Source organism: Oncorhynchus nerka, linkage group LG4 (genome assembly GCF_034236695.1).
Source record: "Oncorhynchus nerka isolate Pitt River linkage group LG4, Oner_Uvic_2.0, whole genome shotgun sequence".
NCBI lineage: Eukaryota > Metazoa > Chordata > Actinopteri > Salmoniformes > Salmonidae > Oncorhynchus > Oncorhynchus nerka.
In genome coordinates this window covers 10,091,563-10,115,972 of record NC_088399.1, presented here as the reverse complement: position 1 = coordinate 10,115,972, position 24,410 = coordinate 10,091,563, and the positions used below count along the sequence as shown (strand labels likewise).

The window sequence follows — 24,410 nt, the reverse complement described above, 5'->3', positions numbered from 1 at the left end:
GTCCTACCTCCTACTGCTGAATGTCAATGGGTTGTGTTGGTGGTCCTACCTCCTACTGCTGAATGTCAATGGGTTGTGTTGGTGGTCCTACCTCCTACTGCTGAATGTCAATGGGTTGTGTTGGTGGTCCTACCTCCTACTGCTGAATGTCAATGGGTTGTGTTGGTGGTCCTACCTCCTACTGCTGAATGTCAATGGGTTGTGTTGGTGGTCCTACCTCCTCCACACACGGCATGGCAGTCCTCCCAGCCAGAGTGGGTCCACATGAAGAGGGGTTCGCTGGGCATGGCCCCCGGTCCTAACCCCCCCTGGGGTTCCATGCTAGCCTCTGTGGGGATGGTGTACTCGTAATGGATGCCATGGTTCTGCTCATTGAACAGCAGCACCTGGGTCAGGCGGATTATATAAGGTCAACGTTTGAGTAATGTTTGTCTAATGTTTGACGTTATTGCCTTAAGTTTGTGGATTCAGTCAACCAATTCCAGTAACAAACCACAGCCCATATTACACCCTAGGCAGGTGGACTGAAAATCATTTCATAGGTAAACATTCCAACTAGCCTATCAATGTGGAGGGCAAGGTGGAGCTACGACCATATTCCAGATGTACATGACGTGTCCAGGGATACACAAATCTGGACCTCGAGTCCAGTTCCACACTGATTTTCATTCTTGCAATTTAGTAAGGGACTGGTTTATACCTGGGGTACTGGTTTAAACCTAAGGGTTAGGGACTAGGGGTTAGGGACTAGGGGTTAGGGACTAGGGGTTAGGGACTAAGGGTTAGGGACTAGGGGTAGGGACTAGGGGTTAGGTACTAAGGGTTAGGGACTAAGGATTTGGGACTAGGGGTTAGGGACTAGGGGTTAGGGACCAGGGGTTTGGGACTAGGGTTTAGGGACTAGGGTTTAGGGACTAAGGGTTAGGGACAAAGGGTTAGGGACTAAGGGTTAGGGACCAGGGGTTAGGGACTAGGGTTTAGGGACTAAGGGTTAGGGACTAGGGGTTAGGGACTAAGGATTGTTTCAGAAAAAATACTTGTATTTATTTGAGCCTTGGTCTTCGAATAATCTTCAAAGTACACAAACACTGGATAGCTTCTCAAAAGACTACTTCCTCCGTAAATACATTGAAATAAAAACATTACAATACATAAACTTCATTCCCAAAAATGGAGAAGAAACAAACAACTGTTTTTGAAGAGACACTTTCCAAAACCACTGAGACATGATTTGATAGCGTATTGATTTGATATCGTATTGATTTTATATCGTATTGATTTGATATCGTATTTTGATATCGTATTGATTTGATATCGTATTGATTTGATATCGTAATGATTTGATATCGTATTGATTTGATATCGTATTGATTTGATATCATATTGCCGCCCACACGCTACTGTTATCAATGAAACTTTATTACTTCATGAAACCACCATGCAGGACACGATTTATCATGATGCACACCCCTCCCCTTCCCCCGTTAACACATCATCTCATTAGTAGTTGTCAGGAGGCTAATCCTATTCAAATTATAACCCTAATCTCAGCAATGACAGAGCTGTCACTAGCTGCAGCCAGCTAATAACAGCAGCCGTGCAGCCAATCATATCCTCAATCATTAATCGCGTCTGCGCTCAGGCTGCCAGGCTGGTCACAGGCCAACTCACAACCTGACCTGACATATGGGGTGTGCGCTTCCGCCTGTGGATATAGTACCACCAGAAATTCCGTAGTTCCATTAGACATGTTTACTGCTTTGTCAGTTGCACAGCAGTGTAATGTCTGTTGTACAGCAGTGTAATGTCAGTTGCACAGCAGTGTAATGTCTGTTGTACAGCAGTGTAATGTCTGTTGCACAGCAGTGTAATGTCTGTTGCACAGCAGCCTAATGTCTGTTGCACAGCAGTATAATGTCTGTTGCACAGCAGCCTAATGTCTGTTGCACAGCAGCATAATGTCTGTTGTACAGCAGTGTAATGTCTGTTGCACAGCAGTGTAATGTCTGTTGCACAGCAGCGTAACAAACCGTTATATATGATGAGTTCATAAAGGGTTTGTGAGTTGAGACGTCACCTACTACATCAGTCAGAAAAAGCTACAAGGTAAGCAGTTTTTTGTTCCAGCTCAGCACTGAAAACTTGAATCAAGGTCTTGATGATGAGTTGATTAGTTGGATCTAGTGTTTTAGTGCTGGGCTGGAACAAAAGCCTGCATAGCCCTGGTAGCTTCTGAGGACTAGTGGACCCGACCACAATGCTGAAATGCTGCATAGCCCTGGTAGCACCTCAGGACTAGTGGACCCGACCACAATGACGTGACCACCGATGGATGTAAACCCACAGAGCAGCCCTGGGTTCAAGTATAATCTGAAATCACTTAAAAATTATGTGCTTGCCTGTTGTAATGAAACTAACAAAAAAGTCCCATAAGCAAAAACCCTGCACATCAGCAGACATTCTTATTCCAGAGCAACTTACAGTAGTGAACGCACACATTATCCATTGATACTAATGTCCCGAGGGACTTCAAACGCACAACCCTGGCATTGCAAGTGCCATCGCTCTAACAACTGAGCCACTCAAGGCAGGCTAAAGCAAACGCTGAAAGTAGGTTCAAAGATTCCAAATAGTATTTGAACCCAGGTTTACAGAGACATACAGGAAATAAGGAAGTCATTTACCATGAGATGCAGCGGGGAGGTAGTGGGACCTCTGGCTGACATTTTCTCCCACAGTCCTCTCCGGACGTAGTGAACGGTGGTGCCCGCCATGTTGAAGGCTCCTGGGCGGTCTATCTTCCAGTCGCTGTTGATGGAATGCTTGTTTGTGTCTTTGAGTGCTGCAGAAAGTAAACAAGGAAAAGCAGCAGAGACTTAATGGTTACAGTCCCAAATGGCACCCTCATTCCCTAGACAGTCATTTATGGGCTCTGGTTGAATGTAGTCCATTATATAGTGAATAGAGTACCATTTTGGGATGTTTCCAGTGTTTTGATGCACATGTAACTTGTACCCACTCTGTGGACGGATGTTGTTGATACTGTGAGGGAGGAAAAATACAAGGCAGCAGTCTGGCTAAAGTTCTGTTTACCACTTAGCTGTGAGGTCCTTCATCTTAGACGTGTTTAGATGTGAGGTCCTTCATCTTAGATGTGTTTAGATGTGAGGTCCTTCATCTTAGATGTGTTTAGATGTGAGGTCCTTCATCTTAGATGTGAGGTCCTTCATCTTAGACACGTTTAGATGTGAGGTCCTTCATCTTAGATGTGTTTAGATGTGAGGTCCTTCATCTTAGATGTGTTTAGATGTGAGGTCCTTCATCTTAGACACGTTTAGCTGTGAGGTCCTTCATCTTAGACGTGTTTAACTGTGAGGTCCTTCATCTTAGATGTGTTTAGATGTGAGGTCCTTCATCTTAGATGTGTTGAGCTATGAGGTCCTTCATCTTAGATGTGTTTAGCTGTGAGGTCCTTCATCTTAGATGTGTTTAGATGTGAGGTCCTTCATCTTAGACACGTTTAGATGTGAGGTCCTTCATCTTAGATGTGTTTAGATGTGAGGTCCTTCATCTTAGATGTGTTTAGATGTGAGGTCCTTCATCTTAGATGTGTTTAGATGTGAGGTCCTTCATCTTAGACACGTTTAGATGTGAGGTCCTTCATCTTAGACGTGTTTAGATGTGAGGGCTTTCATCTTAGCTGTGAGGTCCTTCATCTTAGATGTGTTGAGCTATGAGGTCCTTCATCTTAGAAGTGTTTAGATGTGAGGTCCTTCATCTTAGATGTGTTTAGCTGTGAGGTCCTTCATCTTAGATGTGTTTAGCTGTGAGGTCCTTCATCTTAGATGTGAGGTCCTTCATCTTAGACGTGTTTAGCTGTGAGGTCCTTCATCTTAGATGTGTTTAGCTGTGAGGTCCTTCATCTTAGATGTGTTTAGATGTGAGGCCTTCATCTTAAATGTGTTTGTATTCAGTTTATGGGGAATTTTCACTTTAGGAGCTTGGCGAGTTTACAAAATTATTTGAAACGTCAATATATATTTACAACAATTGATGCTTGTTTTTTGAACCTTGTTTATCTCCTTTGATAATGTATTCTATAACATACTGTAGAATGGTGTTATTCTCTCCACACAAATACACGCACACACACACACACACACACACACACACACACACACACACACACACACACACACACACACACACACACACACACACACACACACAAACACACACACACACACACACACACACACACACACACACTGTCGCCAGAATCCTAACAGTAACCTCTTGTCCAATCTTATCACTCTTCCCTCTACATGCGTTTGAACTCATTTGGCTTCTCCTTAGCAGATTGGCATCCTGGGAGGGTGGAGAGGGATGGCTTAGCGAATGCGGAGTGAGGAAGGGATGGTGGTGGGGGAAGTAGAGACAGTGGGGAAGAAGAGAGGAGGGGTAGTAGAGAGGAGGGGGAAGTAGAGGCTCTGGGGAAGTAGAGAGGAGGGGAAGTAGAGACATTGGGGAAGAAGAGAGGAGGGGAAGTAGAGAGGAGGACAAAGTAGAGACTCTGGGGAAGTAGAGACTCTGGGGAAGAAGAGAGGAGGGGGAAGTAGAGACTCTGGGAAGTAGAGACTCTGGGGAAGTAGAGAGGAGGGGGAAGTAGAGACTCTGGGGAAGTAGAGAGGAGGACAAAGTAGAGACTCTAAGGAAGTAGAGACTCTGGGGAAGTAGAGAGGAGGGGGAAGTAGAGAGGAGGGGGAAGTATAGAGGATGGGGGAGTAGAGAGGACGGGAAGTAGAGACATTGGGGAAGAAGAGAGGAGGGGGTAGTAGAGAGGAGGACAAAGTAGAGACTGTAGGGAAATAGAGACTCTGGGGAAGTAGAGACTGGGCAAGTAGAGAAGAGGGGAAGTAGAGACTCCTTTAAGCATCATTGTTTTTCAAGTACTAATGTCACTGTTCCTCGGTGGCTTCAAAGCCTCTTATTGGCTATTGCTGATCACCTTTCTCAGAACTTGACGTTGCACATCTCACACTAAGTAGAGACTCTGGGGAGGTAGAGACTCTGGGGAAGTAGGGACTGGGGAAGTAGAGAATCTGGGGAAGTAGAGAGGAGGGGGAAGTAGGGACTCTGGGGAAGTAGAGAGGAGGGGGGAGTACCGGCTCTGGGGAAGTACCGAGACTGGGGAAGTAGAGAGGGGAGGGAGATAGAGACTCTGGGGAAGTAGAGACACTGGGGAAGTAGAGACACTGGGGAATTAGAGACACTGGGGAAGTAGAGAGGAGAGGGAGATAGAGACTCTGGAGAAGTAGAGACACTGGGGAAGTAGAGACATTGGGGAAGTAGAGAGGAGGGGTAGTAGAGACACTGGGGAAGTAGAGACACTGGGGAAGTAGAGACACTGGGGAAGTAGAGAGGAGGGGTAGTAGAGACACTGGGGAAGTAGAGACACTGGGGAAGTAGAGACACTGGGGAAGTAGAGACACTGGGGAAGTAGAGAGGAGAGGGAGATAGAGACTCTGGAGAAGTAGAGACACTGGGGAAGTAGAGACTCTGGAGAAGTAGAGACACTGGGGAAGTAGAGACCTTGGGGAAGTAGAGACACTGGGGAAGTAGAGACACTGGGGAAGTAGAGACACTGGGGAAGTAGAGACTCTGGGGAAGTAGAAACACTGGGGAAGTAGAGACATTGGGGAAGTAGAGACTCTGGGGAAGTAGAGACACTGGGGAAGTAGAGACTTCTGGGGAAGTAGAGACTCTGGGGAAGTAGAAACACTGGGGAAGTAGAGACACTGGGGAAGTAGAGACACTGGGGAAGTAGAGACTCTGGGGAAGTAGAGACACTGGGGAAGTAGAGACACTGGGGAAGTAGAGACTCTGGGGAAGTAGAGACACTGGGGAAGTAGAGACACTGGGGAAGTAGAGACATTGGGGAAGTAGGGACTCTGGGGAAGTAGACGGGATTGCCCCAGCAGCCTCTCAGTGTGTTCAAAGTGAGCCGCCTCGTGGTTCCTAATCACATGAAAGGCAGGAGTCAGGACGCTAGCAGGCAGGGGAGGAAAACAGTCAGGGTGAATCCCAAATGGCTATAAGTAGTGCACTACATAGGGAATAGGGTGCCACTTGAGACAGATTATTCCCTGATAGCAGGCAGGTCTGCTGACACATATTAGATAGGTGGATACAGCGCAGGGCCTGTGTTGTGTGGTTACACTAGGAGTCATCTGAAAGAGAGACATCTGAAAGACAGCCATATGAGAGATGAGAGGAGATGTGTGGAACTGGGGAACTAATGCTCTCTCACTAAAGCTGGGGGAGTAACGCTCTCTCACTAAAGCTGGGGGAAGGACTTATCTAAGAGCAGTGGACTGGGCACATGAAAGCTGAGAGGGGTGATCTCTGTATAGATGTGAAGGAGCTGGGGGAGTAATACCAGGCGTATACTACACGACTTTCATAAGCCTAACATCGCTGAGCCTCTCACATTAAACAAACGTCTTTCATTACGTTTTTCGTCTTCCCAACTTAGTGGTGCACAGCGCACATTCTGGCAGGCAGGGGTCACACACTAAACATTCTGGCAGACGTGGGTCACACACTAAACATTCTGGCAGACAGGGGTCACACACTACACATTCTGGCAGACGGGGGTCACACACTAAACATTCTGGCAGACGGGGGTCACACACTAAACATTCTGGCAGACGGGGGTCACACACTACAGGTTATTCCGTTGGTCGTGAGGATTCTGAAAACAATGATGTGAATAGATTGTGTAGCAGCTTCAATACATTTTGAATTTAATAACATTGCTTGTGAACTTCAGAGTAAGCATACTAGTGGGCTAGTAGTAGTGATCACTCCTGCTCGAGAATCTACCAACGATTTATGTATACACTAGATACCTAACAGGGGGCGCTGTTTTGAAGCCAATGCACCTCCATCTTGGCACTCCCTCAACGTTGTAAAAAAATGTTTTTGCCAGCTAGAGAAATGCATTTATTAATGTCTACATTGGTTTTTACCATATGTATTCTATTACAGACACCTTAATGCATACTTTAAAATTATATTTTGTGAGCTAAACATAGAAAAATCAAATATATACAAAAACATTTTCCTTCAAGCATCACTTTCTTTTTAAGCACTGATGTCACTGTTCCTCGGTGGCTTCAAAGCCTATCATTGGCTAATGCATAGCATCAGCAATCCATGGTTTATATACATCATTGGAGTCTACACATTCTGGGTGATACGATACAATGTCATCATCTTACTGGCTTCTTCTCTCATTGGCTATTGCTGATGACCTTTCTGAAAACCTGTCGTTGCACACCTCACACTACAAGAGTATTGCAGTATTTGTACCGATAAAATCAAACATGTTTGAAAATAACAGGACCTCTGGTGACGACTCAAAGACGGGACCGTCAGATTGGGTCGATGACCCGCTCACATTGAAACAAGCGTTGGTGACGACCAAACCCCCAAGTAGGCAACGACAAAAACTTGTCTGGGACAGCTAAATCGTGGAGTGTACGCCCGCCTTAAGTGTTCTCTCTCTTAAGATGGGGGAGGACTGATCCAAGAGCAGCGACTCGAACGGGCCAAGTGGATTGAGAGGAGTGATGAGAGGAGAGTGTGTGTGGATGTGAATGCTAGAGCTGTGGGAGTTGATGCTCTCTCTGTAAAGCCGGATGAGGTGGCCGATGAGGTGGACGATGAGGTGGACGATGAGGTGGCCGACGAGGTGGCCGACGAGGTGGCCGATGAGGTTGCCGATGAGGTGGACGATGAGGTTGCCATAGGGATATATAGCCCTCTGGACTTTGGTGAAGAGAAAATGTGCTTCCCAGGCAAAAATGAGTTTGAGACACCTGCTATAGAATGTGTTCTATTTAAAGTCATATGGGCACTATATTAGAGACATACAAAAGGACTACTGCTAGATTCAAGAGAGTTGTTTGCTACTGTATCACCCTGTTCAAAGCAACAGCGGTCCGTATCTTACCCAAATAACTCTGTGCAGGCTTTTCTTCCATCACTCTGATTCTCCTGGCCCCTTTGGGGATGATCACAGCTTCCACATAGCCTGAGGGGAAAGAGGTGGAGAGAGAGAGGTAGAGAGAGAGAGGGGGGGGGGGGGGGGGGGTGTAACTGTACGGTTGTTGGGTCCATGCCTGCACTAGAACTATCTAGCTCACTAGTACCATGTGTACATGTAACGTACAGTTCAGTCACTTCACTTCTAAGAGAGCCAGGCGGGTCGACTGGAAGAGCTACAGTACTGTACTGTGTGTCTCTACCCCCTGTGCTCGGGATCACAGGCCGTGAATAGATCTATGTGTGGGGTCCCCCTGCTACCTAACTGATGGTCACAGTTAGCCTAGCGCGGTCCGGGGAGCTTGAGTACGTATGAATGAGATCCATTCAAGGTCGAGAAAGGTGTTCCTCACCGTTGCCGAGCCATAGCCATTCATCGCACAGGATGTTGACATTGTTCGCTGTGTAATCTGAACTTGCTTTGAAGTAGTATTCAAAAGGGTGATTTAAAAAAAAACTTTGTCCAGTCTTTAAGATACAGCTTAGTGCTGATTTGGGGTCCACGGAGGAGAGGCTAGGTCCTTTTTTCGGAGCAGAAAATAACTCTGCAAGTAATGAATGACCTAACTAAAAAACTGTCCGTTTGTGACATCCAGTTTGATATAAATACTTAACTGTGTCTCTTGTGAATAATGATGAGTTTTAATAATCGGACCCCGTGTGTGAACAACAACAAAAAGAAGAGCTGTAAATTCCTTCCTGTTTTCTCTCTCTCTCTCCTTGAGAGCTGTGGTAAACTTTTATTGGTAGTTAATAATGATGTCATTACTTCACCATACTGGTACCATGTGGCTCAGTTGGTAGAGCAGGACACTTGCAATGCCAGGGTTGTGGGTTCAATTCCCACGGGGGGACCAGTATGGGGGAAAAAATACAAAAAAATGCTTTCTCACTCTGGATAAGAGCATCTGCTAAATGACTTAAATGTAAAAGTTATTATAGAGCATTATAAACTGGGTGGTTCAAGCCCTGAATGCTGATTGGCTGACAGCTGTGGTATATCAGACTGTATACCACGGGTATGACAAAACGTTTATTTTTACTGCTCTAATTACGTCGGTAACCAGTTTATAACAGCAATAAGGCACCTCGGGAGTTTGTGATAAATGGCCAATATACCACGGCTAAGGGCTGTGTCCAGGCACTCCACGTTGCGTCGTGCTTAAGAACAGCCCTTAGCCTTGGTATATTGGCCATATACCACACCCCCTCGGGCCTTATTGCTTAAACATACAACCAATATATTTTTTAATAACTAACAAGCTACAATAGAAAGTGATGAATGATCCGTAAAAATTTAATCCAAATTCAATCCAACTTGGATATAAATCATTTAGGGAGATAATCAACAGTAATTCAACACGGTTTTTAATCCATACACTTCATTCAAATATTAAGAACATTCCCTGTAATAGTGCTACTGCTTGTTAGGAGATAAAGTCCAGATCTGTGAGACTCTCTAAGACAAACCGAGGGAGATTGGCAGCCAGAGGTAACGTTACAGTACACGCAGCACTTTGAAGATTCCCCCTAGGTACAGATCTCTGATCAGCTTCCTCTTCCCCGAATCCTAACCTTAACCATTCGTGGGGAAAATGCTAAACTGACCCAAGATCAGCGTCTAGGGGCAAGGTCGCCCTAAACCTACTGAGGGGGTACGGTACCTGCTCCTTTGGTGTGGTTGAAGTCCCCCTTGATGACCTTACAAGACTTGCCGTTGCCATTACACACCCCACAGTGGTCCTCTCTTGCCATCGAACTCAGGATCCTGTCACAGCCCACTTTCTAGACAACGACACAGAAACCTCGGGTTAACGACATTCTCACATTGTAGATAATACAGTTAAAACAGAAATAAAGCTTAAAATAATGTTGTCCTCTGATGACGAGGGGGAGGGAGGGGGGCAGTGGTGGTTTAAAAAAAGGTTTGATCGACTGTTGACTGACAGTCTAGTTCGGGTGCTTTGGAGAACTTGGACAATATGCAGAAACATTCAGTAATTCATTATGTCTACATACTACTGTCTACATACTACTGTCTACATACTACTGTCTACATACTAGGTTTGATCGACTGTTGACTGACAGTCTAGTTCGGGTGCTTTGGAGAACTTGGACAATATGCAGAAACATTCAGTAATTCATTATGTCTACATACTTCTGTCTACACACTACTGTCTACATACTACTGTCTACACACTACTGTCTACATACTACTGTCTACATACTACTGTCTACATACTACTGTCTACACACTACTGTCTACATACTACTGTCTACATACTACTGTCTACATACTACTGTCTACACACTACTGTCTACACACTACTGTCTACACACTACTGTCTACACACTACTGTCTACATACTACTGTCTACACACTACTGTCTACACACTACTGTCTACCTACTACTGTCTACACACTACTGTCTACATACTACTGTCTACACACTACTGTCTACACACTACTGTCTACACACTACTGTCTACACACTACTGTCTACATACTACTGTCTACACACTACTGTCTACACACTACTGTCTACATACTACTGTCTACATACTACTGTCTACACACTACTGTCTACACACTACTGTCTACATACTACTGTCTACATACTACTGTCTACACACTACTGTCTACACACTACTGTCTACATACTACTGTCTACATACTACTGTCTACCTACTACTGTCTACCTACTACTGTCTACATACTACTGTCTACACACTACTGTCTACCTACTACTGTCTACATACTACTGTCTACATACTACTGTCTATATACTTCTGTCTACACACTACTGTCTACACACTACTGTCTACATACTACTGTCTACATACTACTGTCTACATACTACTGTCTACCTACTACTGTCTACACACTACTGTCTACACACTACTGTCTACATACTACTGTCTACATACTACTGTCTACACACTACTGTCTACACACTACTGTCTACATACTACTGTCTACATACTACTGTCTACCTACTACTGTCTACACACTACTGTCTACACACTACTGTCTACATACTACTGTCTACATACTACTGTCTACATACTACACACTACTGTCTACATACTACTGTCTACATACTACTGTCTACATACTAGGTTTGATCGACTGTTGACTGACAGTCTAGTTCGGGTGCTTTGGAGAACTTGGACAATATGCAGAAACATTCAGTAATTCATTATGTCTACATACTTCTGTCTACACACTACTGTCTACACACTACTGTCTACATACTACTGTCTACATACTACTGTCTACATACTACTGTCTACACACTACTGTCTACCTACTACTGTCTACACACTACTGTCTACACACTACTGACTACATACTACTGTCTACTGTCTACACACTACTGTCTACATACTACTGTCTACATACTACTGTCTACACACTACTGTCTACACACTACTGTCTACACACTACTGTCTACATACTTCTGTCTACACACTACTGTCTACCTACTACACACTACTGTCTACACACTACTGACTACATACTACTGTCTACTGTCTACACACTACTGTCTACATACTACTGTCTACATACTACTGTCTACTGTCTACATACTACTGTCTACATACTACTGTCTACACACTACTGTCTACACACTACTGTCTACATACTACTGTCTACATACTACTGTCTACATACTACTGTCTACACACTACTGTCTACCTACTACTGTCTACACACTACTGTCTACACACTACTGACTACATACTACTGTCTACTGTCTACACACTACTGTCTACATACTACTGTCTACATACTACTGTCTACACACTACTGTCTACACACTACTGTCTACACACTACTGTCTACATACTACTGTCTACATACTTCTGTCTACACACTACTGTCTACCTACTACTGTCTACACACTACTGTCTACACACTACTGTCTACACACTACTGTCTACACACTACTGTCTACATACTACTGTCTACATACTACTGTCTACACACTACTGTCTACACACTACTGTCTACATACTACACACTACTGTCTACATACTACTGTTTACATATTACACACTACTGTCTACATACTACTGTCTACATACTACTGTCTACATACTAGGTTTGATCGACTGTTGACTGACAGTCTAGTTCGGGTGCTTTGGAGAACTTGGACAATATGCAGAAACATTCAGTAATTCATTATGTCTACATACTTCTGTCTACACACTACTGTCTACACACTACTGTCTACATACTACTGTCTACATACTACTGTCTACATACTACTGTCTACACACTACTGTCTACCTACTACTGTCTACACACTACTGTCTACACACTACTGACTACATACTACTGTCTACTGTCTACACACTACTGTCTACATACTACTGTCTACATACTACTGTCTACACACTACTGTCTACACACTACTGTCTACATACTACTGTCTACATACTTCTGTCTACACACTACTGTCTACCTACTACTGTCTACACACTACTGTCTACATACTACTGTCTACACACTACTGTCTACATACTACTGTCTACATACTACACACTACTGTCTACATACTACTGTCTACATACTACTGTCTATACACTACTGACTACATACTACTGTCTACTGTCTACACACTACTGTCTACATACTACTGTCTACTGTCTACATACTACTGTCTACATACTACTGTCTACACACTACTGTCTACACACTACTGTCTACCTACTACTGTCTACACACTACTGTCTACACACTACTGTCTACATACTACTGTCTACACACTACTGTCTACACACTACTGTCTACACACTACACACTACTGTCTACATACTACTGTCTACATACTACTGTCTACACACTACTGACTACATACTACTGTCTACACACTACTGTCTACATACTACTGTCTACTGTCTACATACTACTGTCTACATACTACTGTCTACACACTACTGTCTACCTACTACTGTCTACACACTACTGTCTACACACTACTGACTACATACTACTGTCTACTGTCTACACACTACTGTCTACATACTACTGTCTACATACTACTGTCTACTGTCTACATACTACTGTCTACATACTACTGTCTACATACTACTGTCTACACACTACTGTCTACACACTACTGTCTACACACTACTGTCTACTGTCTACACACTACTGTCTACATACTACTGTCTACATACTACTGTCTACTGTCTACATACTACTGTCTACACACTACTGTCTACATACTACTGTCTACATACTACTGTCTACATACTACTGTCTACACACTACTGTCTACACACTACTGTCTACACACTACTGTCTACATACTACAGTACTATGGTGAGGAGACAGTACTATGGTGATCAGACAGTACTATGGTGATCAGACAGTACTATGGTGATCAGACAGTACTATGGTGATCAGACAGTACTATGGTGAGTAGACAGTACTATGGTAATTTGTAAGTCGCTCTGGATAAGAGCGTCTGCTAAATGACTTAAATGTCAAATGTAAATGTGATCAGACAGTACTATGGTGAGTAGACAGTACTATGGTGATCAGACAGTACTATGGTGAGCAGACAGTACTATGGTGATCAGACAGTACTATGGTGATCAGACAGTACTATGGTGATCAGACAGTACTATGGTGAGTAGACAGTACTATGCAATAGGGAAGGGTTGCTGGATTGAATCCCCGAGCAGATAAGGTACAAATCTGTCATTCTACCCCTGAACAAGGCAGTTAACCCAATGCTCCCCGGTAGACCGTCATTGTAAATAAGAATTTGTTCATAACTAACTTGCCTAGTTTAATAAAGGTTAAAAATAAATAAATAAATGTATAAAAAAATATGTAGCTGGAGAGCAGATTCTTTTGACCAAGAGCCAGCAGTTCACAGATGGGCCATCCGTGTGTCAGAGAGGATGATGGGTGTGTGCTGGGGCTTGGGCCACGACCTACTCTGGGAGCGTGGAAACATCCTTACAACGCCAGAGCAACATATTACTTTGTTTCTCTCGCTCTCTGTCTGCCTGTCTGTCTTTCTCTCTCTCTGCCTTTCTCTCTCGCTCTGTGTCTGCCTGTCTGTCTTTCTCTCTCTCTGCCTTTCTCTCTCGCTCTCTGTCTGCCTGTCTGTCTGCCTTTCTCTCTGTCTGCCTCTCTCTCTCTGTCTCTTGCGTGCTCTCTCTCTATCATGTCTGTCTGCCTCTCTCTCCCTGTCTCTTGCGTGCTTTCTCTCTATCATGTCTGTCTGCCTGTCTCTCATTTGCTCTCTCTCTCTCTCTCTCTCGTCCCCTCTCTCTCTCTCTCTCTCTCTTCCCCTCTCTCTCTCTTTCTCTCTCTCTCTCTCTCTTTTTCATCTCTCTCCAGCCCAGATAGCAGGAAATAATCCCCGCAAATCATCCCTGTGTTTTCTGAAATATTCCCCAGTTGTCTATTTTTCTACCAGAGAAAGAGGTTCTGGTCATGGGTCGATCGTCTGTCTACTGCAGGCACGTTCTCCTGCTCCTGGGAGTGCAGTCAACATAATGGAGGGTGGCTGTGGGGCTCCGCCGATAACAATGAGTCTGTGACCCAAATTGCACACTATTCCCTACACAGTGCACTACTTTTGACCAAAGTCCTATGGGCCCTGGTAAAAACAATTGTGCACTAAATAGAGAATAGGGCACCATTTTGGGTCAGTGATTTAAGTACCATTTTGGGTCAGTGATTTAAGCACCATTTATTTTCTTGCTGGACTTGACATTGAAGACTTTGTTTGGAAGGAGACATGGAATGTGTTGGGGAAACAGCTTGGAAAATGACTTTCTCTTTCTGCAATATGGAACATTTTTCACAATTTTGCTGTCCGAGAACTGTGACATCAGATCAGACTAACCTGCATCATCAGAGACATCAGAAAAATGTTGCGTGAGATGGCTGCGAATAACACTTACAAAAATCTCCAGGACTTTGGGTTTTGTGTGCCATTAAGAGATGCAAAACTTCCAGCTTTATTTAGAACTATATTGTGTAAATCTACCATTGAATGACTGAAAATGTAGAACACACTGGAACCTAACTAGTCCCCTGTCACATGACTGGTGTACCTGACAAGTCCCATGCCACATGATATGTAGTTTCCCCTAGGTACAGATCTAGGATCAGCTTCCCCTGCCCCAATCCTAACCTTAACCATTAGTGGGGATATGCACTGACCCAAGATCAGCGTCTAGGGGCAACTCCACATGACTGGTGTACCTGAAAAGTCCCCTGTCACATGACTGGTGTACCTGAAAAGTCCCCTGTCACATGACTGGTGTACCTGAAAAGTCCCCTGTCACATGACTGGTGTACCTGACATGTCCCGTTGGCACAGAGGCCAGACTCCTGAGAGCCGCAGGAGGTTCCATCCAGCACCTTCTCAGCCAGGAGGCGGGGTTGTTCTTTCTCTGTGGAGGAACAGAACAGTGTACAGGGCCTCTCTGGAAGAGAGAGAGGGGAGGGGAGGAGAGAGAGGAGGAGGAAGCGAGGAGAGCGAGGAAGAGGAGGGAGGGAGGGAGGGGAGGAAGAGAGAGGATATGGGGAGGAGAAGAGTAGACAAGTAAGAGGGGATAGGAGGTGGGGGTTGGGGAGAGTAGAGAAGAGAGGGTGCCATTTAATGTAAAGTAGATTACCATATAGAGAATAGGGTGCCATTTATGGATAAGAGCGTCTGCTAAATGACTTAAATGTAAATGTAAATTTAATGTAAAGTAGTGCACCATATAGGGAATAGGGTTTCATTTAATGTAAAGTAGGTCCTCATATAGAGAATAGGGTGCCATTTAATGTAAAGTATATCACCATATAGAGAATAGGGTGCCATTTAATGTAAAGTAGATTACCATATAGAGAATAGGGTTTCATTTAATGTAAAGTAGGTCCTCATATAGAGAATAGGGTGCCATTTAATGTAAAGTAGTGCACCATATAGGGAATAGGGTTTCATTTAATGTAAAGTAGTGCACCATATAGAGAATAGGGTGCCATTTAATGTAAAGTAGTGCACCATATAGGGAATAGGGTGCCATTTAATGTAAAGTAGTGCACCATATAGAGAATAGGGTGCCATTTAATGTAAAGTAGTGCACCATATAGAGAATAGGGTTTCATTTAATGTAAAGTAGGTCACCATATAGAGAATAGGGTGCCATTTAATGTAAAGTAAATTACCATATAGAGAATAGGGTGCCATTTAGTGTAAAGTAGGTCACCATATAGAGAATATCCTATCCTATAATTTCCGAACCTATCAGATCCAATCCTTTCATATCATATTACCATGCTCTATCATTTTGACCCCTACATAACCCCATCATTACCCCTACATAACCCCATCATTACCCATACACAACCCCTACATAACCCCATCATTACCCCTACATAACCCCATCATTACCCATACACAAACCCTACATAACCCCATCATTACCCCTACATAACCCCATCATTACCCATACACAAACCCTACATAACCCATACACAAACCCTACATAACCCCATCATTACCCATACACGACCCCTACATAGCCCCATCATTACCCATACACAACCCCTACATTACCTCATCATAACCCATACACAACCCCTACATAACCCCATCATAACCCATACACAACCCCTACATAACCCCATCATTACCCATACACAACCCCTACATAGCCCCATCATTACCCATACACAACCCCTACATTACCTCATCATTACCCATACACAACCCCTACATTACCTCATCATTACCCATACACAACCCCCACATTACCTCATCATTACCCATACATAACCCATACATAATCCCATCATAACCCATACACAACCCCTACATAACCCCATCATTACCCATACACGACCCCTACATAGCCCCATCATTACCCATACACAACCCCTACATTACCTCATCATTACCCATACACAACCCCTACATTACCTCATCATTACCCATACACAACCCCTACATTACCTCATCATTACCCATACACAACCCCTACATTACCCCATCATTACCCCTACATAACCCCATCATTACCCATACACAACCCCTACATAACCCCATCATTACCCCTACATAACCCCATCATTACCCCTACATAACCCCATCATTAACCATACATAACCCCTACATCACCCCATCATTACCCCCCTACATCACCCCATCATTACCCATACACAACCCCTACATAACCCCATCATTACCCATACACAACCCCTACATAACCCCATCATTACCCATACACAACCCCTACATAACCATGTCATTACCCATACACAACCCCTACATAACCCCATCATTACCCCTACATAACCCCATCATTAACCATACACAACCCCTACATAACCCCATCATTACCCATACACAACCCCTACATAACCCCATCATTACCCATACACAACCCCTACATAACCCCATCATTACCCATACACAACCCCTACATAACCCCATCATTACCCATACACAACCCCTACATAACCCCATCATTACCCCTACATAACCCCATCATTAACCATACATAACCCCTACATCACCCCATCATTACCCATACACAACCCCTACATCACCCCATCATTACCCATACACAACCCCATCATTACCCATACACAACCCCATACATAACCCCATCATTACCCCTACATAACCCCATCATTAACCATGCACAACCCCTACATGACCTCATCTTGAGGTTCATGCCCGATACCATATCTATTAGCTTTGAACTACTACACTCAGGAAAGAAATGTGCTATCGGCTGTCCCCTTTGAATAACCCTTTTTGGTTCCAGGTAGAACCCATTTGGCTTCAATGTAGAACCCTTTTGGTTCCATGTAGAACCCATTGGAACTCTTTTTTTTCCCTAAGAGTGTACCACATATATTTGTGTTAAGAACATGGTGATATCATATCACATGCCTTATGTTCATGACCGTTACACGACCCCATTGTGACCTTCATGACAACCAGCTAAAAATAGGTTCAACCCAGACATCCACCCAGACATGTCAGAAAGTTCTTTTACAGGTCAGACACGCCAGAGATCGAACGGTGCCACTCTGGCCTGCTCGCCTCCCTACCACTGAGGAAGTACAGTTCCCGCTCAGCCCAGTCAAAACTGTTCGCTGCTCTGGCCCCCCAATGGTGGAACAAACTCCCTCACGACGCCAGGACAGCGGAGTCAATCACCACCTTCCGGAGACACCTGAAACCCCACCTCTTTAAGGAATACCTAGGATAGGATAAAGTAATCCTTCTCACCCCCCCCCCCTTAAAAGATTTAGATGCACTATTGTAAAGTGGCTGTTCCACTGGATGTCATAAGATGAATGCACCAATTTGTATGAGCGTCTGCTAAATGACTTAAATTATGTAAATGTTAAATGGTTAAAAGCAGCGTGTGGCTGCAATGTGTTAGCTATCACCTACTGGGTGATGACAAACATTGTTTGGCTGTTTGGACCGTATCCACATGTAGAATCGTTGGAAAATGAACAGAAATTGACGGTTGATATTGAAGAGGCGATAGGACGGCCAACTGCAGCTTTCAGCCGTTCGTCTCCACGGCGTCTGAGCTCACGCAGCTCGGTTATCTCCGAGGTTTAAACACACTGACTAAATGTTGGAGAATAATACAACTGGATTGGATGCACCATTTATAAAAAACATTAGGTGACACTTTCTGTTTTCTATGGATATCTTCTTCATGGTGTTTTAGAAGCACATTTATAACACATTATAATTCATGAAATAAGACTCAAATTAGATTTTTCACAGACAGTCTTTGGTCAATGTGCAAAGACTGATTTCTATTCTGAGAAACCTAAAATACTAAACATTGTATTGACATTTATAGGTTACATCAGGGCTGTCCCGGAGATCTACCATCCTGTAGGTTTTCACTCCAACCCCAATCTGGTGCACATGATTCTAATAATTAGCTGGTTGATAAGCTGAATCAAGTTAGTTACAATTGGGGTTGGAGCGAAAACCTACAGGAGAGTAGCTCTTCGGGAACAGGGTGTGAGAGCCTTGGGTTACACAATACCTTTAGATGGTGGACTGACTCCATACTAAGATATCTATAGGACTAGGAGGGCCTACTGTGCAGCCTGCATGCAGCAAGCGTGTATATGTTTTTGAAACAAGATAAATATGCAGTGTTTAAAAGGGCAATCTCCTCAATTGTTAGTCCTTGTATCCATGTCACACCCTGATCTGTTTCACCTGTGTTTGTACTTGTCTTCACCCCTCTCCAGCTGTTGACCATCTTCCCCATTATTGTCACGGCTCTCGTCGGAATGAGGATCGGACCAAAGAGCAGCGTGGTAAGTGTTCATGATTTTTATTGATCAAAACACTCGAACAAAATAACAAAGAGAAAAACGAACAGTTCTGTAAGGCAAAAAAACTATACAGAAAACAAGTACCCACAAAACACAGGTGGGAAAAAGGCTGCCTAAGTATGATTCCCAATCAGAGACAACGACAGACTCTGATTGGGAACCACACTCGGCAAAAAACTAAGAAATAGAAAACATAGAAATAAAGAAACTAGAATGCCCACCCTAGTCACACCCTGGCCTAACCAAAATAGAGAATAAAAGCCTCTCTATGGCCAGGGTGTGACAGTACTGTCACGCCCTGGGGGAGGGTCCGGGTGGGCACCTCTTCACGGCGGCGGCTCCGGTGCGGGACGTAGACCCCCCTCCGCCCGCAGCTCCCTTCGCTTTGGTGGCGGCCCTAGTGCATGGCCCTTCACTGGAGAAACCGGGCCGCAGATCATCGCCGGAGGCTCCGGAATGGGGACCGTCGCTGGAGGCTCCGGAGTGGGGACCGTCGCTGGAGGCTCCGGACTGGGGACCGTCGCTGCAGGCTCCGGACTGGGGACCGTTGCTGGAGGCTCCGGACTGAAGACCGTCGCTGCAGGCTCCGAACTGGGGACCGTCGCTGCAGGCTCCGAACTGGGGACCGTCGCTGGAGGCTCCGGACTGGGGACCGTCGCTGGAGGCTCCGGACTGAAGACCGTCGCTGCAGGCTCCGGACTGGGGACCGTCGCTGGAAGCTCCGAACTGCGGATCTACGCTGGAGGCTTCGTGCCATGGATCCTCACTGGAGGCTCCGTGCCATGGATCATCACTGGAGGCTTCGGGCCATGGCGGCGCACTGGAGGCATAGTGCATAGAGCCAGCGCAGGACACACTGGACCGTGTAGGCACACTGGAGGCATAGTGCATAGAGCCAGCGCAGGACATACTGGACCGTGGAGGCACACTGGAGGCATAGTGCATAGAGCCAGCGCAGGACATACTGGACCGTGGAGGCGCACCGGAGGCATAGTGCGTAGAGCCAGCGCAGGACACACTGGACCGTGGAGGCGCACCGGAGGCATAGTGCGTAGAGCCAGCGCAGGACACACTGGACCGTGGAGGCGCACCGGAGGCATAGTGCGTAGGGCCCTCGTCGGAATGAGGATCGGACCAAAGAGCAGCGTGGTAAGTGTTCATGATTTTTATTGATCAAAACACTCGAACAAAATAACAAAGAGAAAAACAAACAGTTCTGTAAGGCAAAAAAACTAGACAGAAAACAACTACCCACAAAACACAGGTGGGAAAAAAGCTGCCTAAGTATGATTCCCAATCAGAGACAACAATAGACAGCTGCCTCTGATTGGGAACCACACTCGGTCAAAAACAAAGAAATAGAAAACATAGAAATAAAGAAACTAGAATGCCCACCCTAGCCACACCCTGGCCTAACCAAAATAGAGAATAAAAGCCTCTCTATGGCCAGGGCGTGACAATTATCCCCAGTGTATTTATACCTGTGTTCTCTGTTTGTCTGTTACCAGTTCGTTTTGTCCGTCAAGCCTATCAGCAATTTTCCCCTTGCTCCTTTCTTTTTCTTTAGTTCCTGTTTTCTAGTTTCCCGGTTTTGACCATTCTGCCGGCCCTGACCTCGAGCCTGCCTGCCGTTCTGCACCTTGTCACACCGCCCTGGATTATTGACCTCTTCCTGCCCTGAAACTGCCTACCATTCTCAGATGTCCAATGTGTTGTTGTTGTTTGAACTGCAGATTGCTCTTTTAAAAGCTCACGTGGAGTCTGGAATCTTAATGATGCTTTAAACAGAACACCGCTGGAGCAGGGCCAGCTGCTTTCCTCATAAACCCTACACACTCTCTTACATCCTTATCTCGTCACCTGTCAAAATGTTTATGCCAGCGATGTGTTTAAAAAGCCAGCGATATGTTTAAAAAGCCACCCGCCTTCGTTTTGGTCTAGGTCGGTTGAGCAGGGGGCCAAGATGTAACTAATTGCGGCGTCGCGAAGCATCTTCCAGACGCATTCATCTCTTACAGTGTTTGACGAGGCTACGTTGTAAACATTCAATCCCCATCTTTGAACACTTAAGCGTGCGTACATGCGGCCCGACAGGTTTATACTGATTTGTGCAATATGCCAGGACTTGGCACCGAGCGCACACTTGGTCTGCATCCCAAATGGGCCCATAGGGTTCTGGTCAAAAGTAGTGCACTATATAGGGAATAGGGTGGCGTTTGAGACACAGGCTTGAGGTCAGAGCTATGCGAGCAGCCTTCCAGCAGCAGCATCGTGTTGTACACATGGGATGTCCAACACTCGCTATCTCCCAAATCTCACAGTCAAAGCCAATTTTTACCCCTCTCTGCTCCAAATATGGAGGAATGTGGGATTGGGAGCATCGGGAGCCAGTCTAAATACCTGTTACTTATCAAAGATGGTTTTGATCATCTATATCAACCATGAGTGCATTTGAGGAATGCATTGTATCCGCAAGCTATAATTTAAAGTTTAGTCATTTAGCAGATGTTCTTATCCAGAGAGACTTACAGGAACAATTAGGGTTTAGTGCCTTGCTCAAGGGCATATCGACAGATTCTTCACCAATCAGCTCAGAGAGAGAGAGAGAGAGAGAGAGAGAGAGAGAGAGAGGCCGCAGACCAGGCTCTCAAGAGAAGACAGGCTATGTGCTCACTGCCCACAAAATGAGGTGGAAACTGAGCTGCACTTCCTAACCTCCTGCCAAATGTATGACCATATTAGAGACACATTTTTCCCTCAGATTACACAGACCCACAAAGATTTTGAAAATAAATCTAATTTTGATAAACTCCCATATCTATTAGGTGAAATACCTTAGTGTGCCATCACAGCAGCAAGATTTGTGACTTGTTGCCACAAGCAAATGGCAACCAGTGAAGAACAAACACCATTGTAAATATAACCTATATTTATGTTTATTTATGTTTATGTTTATTTATTTTGTGCATTAACTATTGCAGATCATTACAACACTGTATGTAGAAATAATGACATTTGAAATGTCTTTATTCTTCTGGAACTTTTGTGAGTGAACATGCCAATAAAGCCCATTAAATTGAAATTGAATTTGAAATTGAATTGAGAGAGGGACATAGAGACAGACAGAGTGAGAGACAGATAGATAGATAGATAGATAGATAGATAGATAGATAGATAGATAGATAGATAGATAGATAGAAGAGAGAAATAGAGAGGGAGAGAAGGAGAGAGAGACCCCTTGCCTGATGAAAGGAGCTTTGTGCTCCAGCAGGCAGAGCGTCTGTGCAGTGAAGTAATCTAGTGATGTCATCTAGTGAAGTCATCTAGTGAAGTCATCTAGTGATGTCATCCAGAGATGTCATCCAGTGATGTCATCTAGTGAGGTCATATAGTGAAGTCATCTAGTGATGTCATCTAGTGATGTCATCTAGTGAAGTCATCTAGCGATGTCATCCAGAGATGTCATCTAGTGAAGTCATCTAGTGAGGTCATATAGTGAAGTCATCTAGTGAAGTCATAGTGAAGTCATCTAGTGATGTCGTCCAGAGGTGTCATCCAGTGATGTCATCTAGTGAAGTCATCTAGTGAAGTCATCTAGTGATGTCATCTAGTGATGTCATCCGGTGATGTCATCCAGTGATGACATCTAGTGAAGTCATCTAGTGAAGTCATCTAGTGATGTCATCTAGTGATGTCATCTAGTGAAGTCATCTATTTATGTCATCTAGTGAAGTCGTCCAGAGGTGTCATCCAGTGATGTCATCTAGTGAAGTCATCTAGTGAAGTCATCTAGTGAAGTCCTCTAGTGATGTCATCTAGTGAAGTCATCTATTTATGTCATCTAGTGAAGTCGTCCAGAGGTGTCATCCAGTGATGTCATCTAGTGATGTCATCTAGTGAAGTCATCTAGTGAAGTCATCTAGTGAAGTCATCTAGTGATGTCATCTAGTGAAGTCATCTATTTATGTCATCTAGTGAAGTCTTCTAGTAATGTCATCTAGTGAAGTCATCTAGTAATGTCATCTAGTGAAGTCATCTAGTAATGTCATCTAGTGAAGTCATCTAGTGAAGTCATCTAGTGATGTCATCCAGAGCAGAGAGAGAGAGAGCCACTGGAGAGCCTGTTTGTCAGAACCCAGGTCCAATTACTGTAGCCTGGGGGTGCCGCTAACATGGGCCTCACACACACACACACACACACACACACACACACACACACACACACACACACACACACGCACCAGCACGCTCAAACACACACAGACCGGTTTGGCTACCAACTCTACTCCAGCAGGCACAATTAGACCAAGAAAGAGGCTTGAGCAAAGCAAGATATTAGAGTTTGAGAGTTAGTGTCTAAGAAAGAGTTTGGTGGTTTAGAGAACTGCACTGCAGTAATTGTGAATAGTGTACAGTAAAACTTCAATTAAACGCAGTCTCAAAAAAGCTGCCTGTCCCTTTTAATAGCCGGGCATCAGCATTTCAGCAAATAAATGTTTCAAATAAATGCCGGTGTGAACTTCAGTGAGTATCGTAGGGCAAAATAAGATAAAGGACGAGACAGCAGTGTGGTTTGACATGACATCTTCGCCTCAATGAGGCGCCACGAGGCGCAAGGAGTGAGACAACGGTGCTGAAATGCGAAATCGGAGGTGTATGATAGGCAGCCTTTGCAATGGATTTGTTTTGTTATACAGTCTATGATCTAGATATATACCATCATCCATGACGGAGTGCCAGTGCAGGGAGGGGCGATTGAAGGTCTGGCATTGTTGGTCTCTGAAGCTGGGGCTCCCAGCAGGGCAGGGTAGGTTCTCACACAGCCTGTACTGCATCCTGGAGCCGACACAGTCCCGGCTTTTCCCACTGGTCCCAACAGAGACAATACAAAACAAAATGCATGGAATGAAGGTCAAGATCAAATAAGTAAAGCTCCTGTACCCTAGCGGAT

The 24,410-nt window shown here is 44.7% G+C and overlaps 2 protein-coding genes across 2 annotated transcripts in view; one reads left to right on the top strand and one right to left on the bottom strand.

The window, feature by feature from the left end:
- The window catches only part of LOC115117757 (ADAM metallopeptidase with thrombospondin type 1 motif, 17), a 156,704-nt gene that overhangs the window by 46,151 nt on the left and 86,143 nt on the right, over positions 1-24,410 (bottom strand). The window contains exons 13-18 of the mRNA XM_029646256.2: positions 24,177-24,325; positions 15,443-15,570; positions 9,774-9,894; positions 8,018-8,098; positions 2,685-2,842; positions 218-386 (exon numbers count right to left, since the gene is read on the bottom strand). Of these exons, the coding sequence (XP_029502116.2) occupies positions 218-386; positions 2,685-2,842; positions 8,018-8,098; positions 9,774-9,894; positions 15,443-15,570; positions 24,177-24,325 (806 nt within the window). The remainder of the gene's footprint in view (positions 1-217; positions 387-2,684; positions 2,843-8,017; positions 8,099-9,773; positions 9,895-15,442; positions 15,571-24,176; positions 24,326-24,410) is intronic.
- LOC115117785 (uncharacterized) overlaps positions 1-24,410 on the top strand; it is a 100,044-nt gene that overhangs the window by 57,577 nt on the left and 18,057 nt on the right. Inside the window, exon 7 of the mRNA XM_065017211.1 lies at positions 19,373-20,608. Within this exon, the coding sequence (XP_064873283.1) occupies positions 19,916-20,608 (693 nt within the window). The 5' untranslated portion in view covers positions 19,373-19,915. The remainder of the gene's footprint in view (positions 1-19,372; positions 20,609-24,410) is intronic.